We start from the raw sequence: 8,361 nt of genomic DNA on the forward strand, positions 1-8,361 counted from the left end.
AGCAAATAATGGAACTGGAGATGGTGAGATTTGCATGCATACTTACACCCTTTCAGACTGCCAGCAATAATCCAGACTATTGCACATGAAAGCGCCGCAACCTGGGTGGCAGAGCAGTCTGAAAGGGGTCAGTTGAAATAACCTGGGTCGAGTGACAAGGTATTTCAACTCGAGTGCAGAGCAGGGCTGAACATGGGTTCAACCCGGCTAATGGTGCGGTGTGAACAGGTAAGCCGGGTCGATGTGACCCAGGACCCACTCACACCATAGAAAGAGGCGGCGCTTGGAGATAATCTCATCTCCAAATGCCGCCTCCAGATGCACTGGCAGTGACGTTTCCAACCTGGCAATAAGCACCCGGGAAGGACCAGTATACAAATCCTAAGTGCGGACTCGGCATTTGCTGTCTGAAAGCAGTATTACACCATTCTAAAACTAAGTAATGGCCTACAACAAGAATATTTTATACAGCTATTCCCTAACATTTTAATTAGATAAATACAGTGGGAACATAAAGTATTTAAACATAAAGTCAGTTTGTCAGAGTACATAGGCAGAGGTGCAAAAAGGAAAGAAGGCGACACTAATTTTATGTATCTAATTGTTTGAAAGGCTTATGGACGTTTTACATACGCATATGCAATGTTTCACAAACAAAATAGCTCATTGTATGGACTAAAGGAGAAGCAAGTTGCACTGTTAGAAGTTGACAACAGATCCATGTAAACTGCAAAACTGTAATAAAAGAAATCTAAAATACATCACATTTTCCAGATCTTATTTTAAATAAATGTAAGAGGTCTTAAATGACTGTACACAGAAAGGCATAGTATCCAGAAAATCCATGTACTGTATTAATTTCCCACTGCAGAGAGTCCGTTTCTTAAGTTGAGTTCAGTCTTGTTTTCCTTCGTGCCACTGCCGCGAACCGTCATTCCATGCCACGTATACAAACATGGCCAAGACCACATGCACAGCAATCACAGCCACTATTGCAGCATAAAAATAACTGTCCCTGTTGGACAGACCATATGCGCCTGCAAAAAAGAATAAAGATAAAATGCTTAGAACAAAATGTACACTCTCTACATTAATACATATATTAAACATTTACTTCTATAGCACCAGCATACCTTGTTGTGCTTAACAAACAGAAAGGTAAAGAGCTATGACGGCCCTGCTCACAATCTACATACACGCACATACAAACAAACCCAATACACCAATGTCATCCTGTGTCTGCACAAAGACTTTAGCAAGATACATCATTCATCGCAGCATCCTGCCACTCATCAAAAACATAGCTGCATTTAGAAACGCTTTATGCTTTAAAAGACATGCAAAGGACAGCTCTTCCGATAAGAGCTGTCCACTGTGATACAAGGACTTTTGGGTTTATGACCCAGGAGTCTTATCTGCGCATGCATCAGCTGATGCACGGGCCACTGAGGGGGATCACATGGCGAAAAGGAGCCCACAGACTTATTATGCAATGACATCTGCAGATGGCGTTGCCTACTAGGTCCAAGCTCTGGAATGTATCAAAGTCTAGAGCTTGGTGCATATAAGAAATGCAGCCAAACCTCCAAAAACTGCATTTTTGGTAGTTCGACCGCATTTCTACTTTTGATGCATCTGCCCATTCTGTGGTATGATGGTGTTTTGTTAAGGTCTTTTTTTTTTTTCTTTGATTATCTGCAAGGCCTTCTACTTTAGCAGGAATAAAAATGTTATATTATAGTCAATATAAAATATTTACGCCAAAATAATTCCCTATTATTGTAAGCCAGCGCTTTACCGCTTCCCTAAAGCTTGTGGTACAATTTTAAGACAACCTGTGTACAGTGCCTATGGGTTCTCAAAGCAAGGAATGCATTGCAGGCAAACAATGTTACCCTTTAAGTTAACAGCAGTTCTGATTACTCGTGGGACATTTAGGGGTCTATTCATGAAGCAGTGAAAAAGAGTGGAGAAGTGAGCCAGTGGAGAAATTGCCCATGGCAACCAATCAGCTGCTCTGTATGATTTTATAGTATGCAAATTATAAAATGTTACTTCAATGCCGATTGGTTCTTCTCCACAGTTTTCACTGCTTCGTGAATAGACCCCATAATTACCATTTGGCAAAGTTCTATCAATACTTTCCTGGGTGAGGAAAGGACATAATTACATCACTAGTTACTTGGGAATACATACCATTTACCAGCGGACGGTATGCCAGCTGTCAAGATCCCGACAGCGGTATCTTGCCCGAAAGAATGCTAGCAGCGGGGTGAGCGCAGAGTCCCCTTGCAGGCTCGCCACACTGTGCTCGCCATGCTGCAGACTGACTCGCTGCGCTCGTTACAGAATCTATACCCACTCTATGGGTGTCGTGGACACCCATGAGTGGGAATATTCCTATTTTGCCGGGATTAAGGCTGGCGGCATTGTCGGCTGCCAGGATTCCGGCGTCCGTATCCTGGCTGCCGGGATTCCGACAGCCAGCAAATTTAACGAATACTGTTACTTGTGCACTGTCAGTACAATGTATAAACCTAGCTTATTGGGTGTACATCTTGAACATCTTTAATATAAGTTTAAGGCAGTAACCATACCACATACCATGGGTGACTAACTAATTCTCTCCGGTGCTGTGGTGCAATTCTAGCTTCAAACACTCTAAGCCAGTGTTTCCCAACCACGGTCCTCAAGACACACTAACAGTCCTGGTTTTAGTGATATCCAGGCTTGAACACAAGTGACTTAATTAGTAGCTCAGTTATTTTTATTTAACCATCTGTGCTGCAGCCTGGATATCACTAAAACCTGCACTGTTGGTGTGCCTTGAGGACCGCGGTTGGGAATGCCTGCTCTAAGCAATGAAAGCGAAGATGCCTGACTGACAATTTACTGATATTGGGCAGTTATCTTTTTTTCATCTGCTGCCTTACTATAGCACCAAAACTGTTTTTAGTGATTGGTGTGTATGAACCCCTGTGGGGTCTTGAACACATACTTACCCTCAAATACATAGATCTTGGAGGAAAAGTAGAGGCCAATCGGCAGCATGATCATTAAGATGGTGAAGAATAGGAGAGTCTTCAATGTGGAAATTAAGGAACCATCATTTCTGCAAAGTGAAGAGACATGATTAATATAAAGTCAATGTAATAGGAGGCTTATATGTAACAATCACAAGCATCACAGAAAGGGGCTCAGGGATTTATGGACCAATAACTAATCTCTCTCAGAACATTGCAATACAAGGTATTGGTACATCAATCTGTTGTTGCTGAAGGAAAAGACTAGTTCTGTGGTAGATTGAGGTGGAATCGTCTCCACACTCTGGCTCTGATACAGAGTTGAACACAAACTAGTTGTATGGATGGATCTTACATGCACATGCAACTCTGAGCAACTTCAGCTGATTCTGACTAGAGCACATCTCATGGACACGTAGGTGGAATTACAGGCATGTGTCAGCAGTTGTAAAACAAAGGAGTACTATTACTGCACTTTCGCCCATCTGTGGGGGTGACTCAGACCTTATCGCTGGGCTGCTAAATTTGTTGTCCTGCGATCAGATAGTTGCTGCCCAAGGGGAGTGTATATTCGCCCGTGCAAGTGTGCGATCGCATGTGTACGCCATGCTAAAAAATATCCCTCAGTCAGCAGACAGCTGCAAATCCGTTCGCACCACACTCACCATCAAATGTTTTTACCAGTGTGTGCAGCCCCCAATCCTACAGTGCGATGAGGTTGATCGGATACGGAGCTGATGTCAAACACACCCTCCCAGAAAATGCTTGGGAACGCCTGCATTTTCCCTGACACTCCCAGAAAACAGTCAGTTACCACCCACAAGCGGCCTCTTCCTGTCAATCAGCATGCAAATGGCTGTGCGATTGAAATTTTCGCACTAGCCTGTAGCTGTTCGGCGATGCATGTTGTTGTATGGCGATGCACATTGCGGTGCATACGCAGTCTATCGATAATTGCCCGCTCTGTGAAAATGCACAACAGCAATCAGGTCTGAGTCGCGCCCTGTGCACCATTCAGAAGGTGATGTTGTGCACTGAAATGGAAAAAAGCCCCGATGTGAACAAGAAACAGATTTTTGCGAAATGCATAACACAATTATTGTGGAATTTTTGAAATCTAATAGCTCATATTGCATTAGAGAGCCACAAGTTAAAGTGTTTCTTTTTAGACATCTTTCATAGCAGTATCATTGTGTTAATTAGTGTAGAAATTAAACACACGCACATAGGGGATAAGTCTACAGATTGTAAGCTTGCGAGCAGGGCCTTCCTACCTCTGTCGGTCTGTTTTCACCCAGTTTTGTTCTATTTCTGTTGTTCTAATTGTAAAGCGCAACGGAATATGCTGCCCTATATAAGAAACTGTTAATAAATAATAATAAATAAGTCAGATCTGATCACAGCAGCAAATTTGTTAGCAGCTGGGCAAAACCATGTGCACTGCAGGTGGGGCAGATATAACATTTGCAGAGTTAGATTTGGGTGGTTTATTTTGTTTCTGTGCAGGGTAAATACTGGCTGCTTTGTTTTTACACTGCAATTTAGATTTCAGATTGAACACACCCTACCCAAATCTTACTCTCTCTGCACATGTTATATCTATCCCCCCTGCAGTGCACATGGTTTTGCCCAACTGCTAACAAATTTGCTGCTTCGATGAGATCTGAATTAGGCCCAACACCTTTCTATTATTATTTAGTAAGTATTTTAATACTTTGTCTCTCTCCTGTGAAATATGAGTGAAGGACAGTGCTAGTAGGCGAAGGGAAAACTATGTGCCCTCAGCTAGGTGGCAGAACCATTAATCATTGTGATGAATTAATAGTTGTTGAGAGATAAAATACTTCTACTACTGCTATAAAACCCATCATGCCACACGCAGCAGATACTACTACATCATGGACTGGATGAAGATACACATAAGTGCACTGTCCAGGCTTCACCTTCACATATGCTTTCATTTAAACGGAAATACGTCAATTTTATATAAACAGTAGTCTTGTATTTAGTTTGCACACATCACCCAGGACCTATGTGAAATAACCAGTTTATACAAAAACACTCACTGGTTTATGCAGGTTCCGCAGAGTGACTTGTTTATACCATAAACAGAACTATTGGAAGTACTTGTCTTGTATGGACAATTACAGTATACTAGGCGACTCATCGCGCCCTACGGGCGCTCTTCACACCGTCGCAAGGGGCTATACCCCCTTAACCCCCGCACACATTTCTGGCATGCAATATTTGTATTACATGGAGTATTACCTGCATTCCTAGTTTTGGTTAGTGGTTAAATATTGCACGACAAAAGGGCGTCTGATGGGGAAGGGGGCACGGAGGCGCTGCGGGTGGATAAGTGTAGGTGCGGTGCTGTTGCGGATGGGGGAGGGGTCCCGGAGGCACTGCGAGTGGGGAAGGGGCTGGTGCCGCGGGTAGTGTAGGGGGTCCAGAGGCGCCGCAGGTGGGGGTGGGGCATGTGAGGGGTGTGGCGAATAGGGGAGGGGGTCCGTAGGCACTGTGGGTGGTGGAGACGTGGGTGCGGGGGTGCCGCCGGTGGGGTAGGGGAGGGTTGGGTGCGGTGGGTTTTACATGCAGACATCGGCACATTCTCCCCCCCCCCCCCCCAAAAAAAAAAGACAATACAATCCTCTGTGACAACCACCCCACCCCCCTCTTCCAAACAGTGAAGTACAGCCTCTGTCTCCCACACCACAGCTCACAGCCAAGGACAGCTCCCTGGCCACCCCCAAGACAATGCTGGCATGGTGACACAGTAACCTAGATGCCAGTTCCGCCTGTCTGAAGCCCTCTCTCAGCCCCAGAATACTGCAGCAAATAGCAAAGTCTCTCCCGGGAAGTTGCAGCCGCCAGGTGAGTGAGCGGGTGGAGGGGCTAGGGGAGCACCGTGACAGCCGTCGCCCGGGTGCTGGGTAGGAGAGCGGGTCCGGGGAAGTTAAAGCCGCCGGGTGAGTGAGCGGGTGGAGGGGCGTGGGAGCTCCGTGACAGCCGCACACACAGCCGTCGGCCGGGCGCGGGGTGGAAGAGCAGATACTGGGAAGTTGCAGCGGCTGGGTGAGTGTGCATGTGGAAGGGCGGGGGAGCTCCGTGACGGGTGGTCTTCAGTATGCCGGCGGTCGGGCTCCCGGCGACCAGCATACCGGCGCCGGGAGCCCGACAGCCGGCATACCGACACTTATTCTCCCTCGTGGGGGTCCACGACCCCCCTGGAGGGAGAATAAAATAGTGTGGCACGCGTAGCGCACCACCGTGCCCGTAGCGTGGCGAGCGCAGCGAGCCCGCAAGGGGCTCATTTGCACTCGCCACACTGTCAGTAAGCCGGCGGTCGGGCTCCCGGCGCCGGTATGCTAGTCGCCGGGAGCCCGACCACCGGCATATCGTAGTGAACCCCTCCGTGACAGCCGTCGGCCGGGCGCTGGGTGGGAGAGCGGGTCCCGGGAAGTGAAGCCGCCGGGTGAGTGAGCGGTGGAGGGGCGGTGGAAGTTCAGTAGAGTGTGTGTGGGTGCCCTGGGACAGCCGCCCCTGCTATAATCCTGCTCTGCCTGCCCTCCATAGACTATGTGACTGCATTTAGGGGTTTGGCCAGATCTGTGACTCTGACTCCGCCCAGCGTTACGGCCAGGCACAGAGTCACAGATTTGGGCTATTATATAGGAGATTGCATGAAGACTTACACATACTGTAAGCCAAATTATAAGCAACAGCTGTGCCTTTAGCGTGAAGCTAGACATTGATAATTTGATGTATAACACCAGCTACACGCATACTAGGGGGTATCCATTCACATGGTCGACCATGTTATGGTCGACAGTCATTAGGTCGACCACTATTGTTCGACATTGACATGGTCGACATGGACACATGGTCGACACATGAAAATGGTCGACACATGAAAAGGTCGACATGAGTTTTTTTACTTTTTTTTCTTTTGGGGAACTCTTCCATACTTTACGATCCACGTGGACTACGATTGGAACGGTAATCTGTGCCGAGCGAAGCGGTAGCGGAGCGAAGGCACCATGCCCGAAGCATGGCGAGCGGACGCGGTGCACTAATTGGGGTTCCCAGTCACATTACGCAAAAAACGACACCAAAAAAAGTTACAAAACTAATGTCGACCTTTTCATGTGTCGACCATTTTCATGCGTCGATCATGTGTCCATGTCGACCAATAGTGGTCGACCTAATGACTGTCGACCATAACATGGTCGACCATTCATACCGGAACCATACTAGAGTGTGGTATGTTGTAGGTAGATTAGACTTAGGTCGACAGTGTCCAGGTCGACCACTATTAGTCGACATGAGTTTTTTTTAAACTTTTTTTGGTGTCGTTTTCTCCGTAGTGATCGGGAACCCCAATTAGTGCACCGCTTCGCTCGCCATGCTTCCGGCAAGCTGCCTTGCTCCGCTACCGCTGCGCTCGGCACAGGTTACCATTTCCAATTGTAGTCTACGCGGATCGTAAAGTATGAAAAAGTAAAAAAAAAGATTGGGGGGGGGGGGGGGGGGGGGGAAGGTGAAAAACTCATGTCGACGTCTTGTCATGTCGACCTAGAGTCCCTGTCGACCTACTTACGGTCAACCAATAGTGGTCGACTTAGACAGTGTCGACCTAAAGACCAGATCCCCACAGATTATTACACATATTTTGTACCTAATGGAGAAACAACTGCTGTAACCCTACAGGGGTACTGTGGCAATCATAGGAAAGCACATGTAGATTAGTAATGACAGCTGGCGGTCCATTCGTAACATGTACATTACAATAAATCTCGTATGGCTCAGCTTGACACGTGTTTATGTCTTAATAACCATTATCACGTAGTGTACACAGCTCGGTTAGGTATTGTGTCAATTTATGCTCCAGCCCTCTCCCGTTTCATGGTATCATTCATTCATATTCAGCCATTCTCATTCTCTCTCCCTTCGCACCGGATCAGTTCCTCACTTACTGCCTGAACTCCGGAGGGGGGACACTGGCTGCATCCAGAGCCGCTTTGTCGTATCTGTCCATGCTGCTGCCCGGGCCCAGATTCAGCTTAACTACACTTCCTGGCACAGCAATGTCATGTGATCCCCATCACATGACTTGGGCTATGATGATGCGTAGAGCGTTTTTATATGGGCGGGGCTTACAGTACAGGGTTTTTTTTTAGGCGGCAGATGGTGACTCATCGCTATAAATCATTCTGTGGGAACAGCCTGCAAAATGCTACAAAATTAGATATATAAGTGTTACTGACATGCAGCGCCAGCCCTGGTTTACAAGAGTGAAGTCTATTTAATCTGTTTGCTTCTTCTAATACTTTCTACA

The 8,361-nt window shown here is 46.8% G+C and overlaps 1 protein-coding gene across 1 annotated transcript; it reads right to left on the bottom strand.

Annotated features, from left to right (window-relative positions):
* Window positions 1-584: 584 nt before the first annotated feature.
* On the bottom strand, window positions 585-8,150 carry VMA21 (vacuolar ATPase assembly factor VMA21). The gene is made up of 3 exons (XM_063937370.1): window positions 8,000-8,150; window positions 3,003-3,112; window positions 585-1,037 (listed from the first exon to the last, which is right to left on the bottom strand). Exons 1-3 carry the CDS (start codon window positions 8,059-8,061, stop codon window positions 895-897), a joined length of 315 nt encoding a protein of 104 aa, XP_063793440.1. The 5' UTR covers window positions 8,062-8,150; the 3' UTR covers window positions 585-894.
* Window positions 8,151-8,361: the final 211 nt, after the last annotated feature.

The sequence above is a fragment of the Pseudophryne corroboree genome, chromosome 8 (genome assembly GCF_028390025.1).
Source record: "Pseudophryne corroboree isolate aPseCor3 chromosome 8, aPseCor3.hap2, whole genome shotgun sequence".
NCBI classification, from domain to species: domain Eukaryota; kingdom Metazoa; phylum Chordata; class Amphibia; order Anura; family Myobatrachidae; genus Pseudophryne; species Pseudophryne corroboree.

What these genes read in the sequence shown, in the direction of transcription:
- VMA21 (XM_063937370.1), bottom strand. Translation starts at nt 8,061, where the DNA reads ATGGACAGATACGACAAAGCGGCTCTGGATGCAGCCAGTGTCCCCCCT. An exon ending in CCCCCTCCGGAGTTCAGGCA is followed by an intron (nt 3,113 to 7,999) that starts GTAAGTGAGGAA and finishes TTCACTTTGCAG; the next exon opens with AAATGATGGTTCCTTAATTT. An exon ending in CAAGATCTATGTATTTGAGG is followed by an intron (nt 1,038 to 3,002) that starts GTAAGTATGTGT and finishes TCTTTTTTGCAG; the next exon opens with GCGCATATGGTCTGTCCAAC.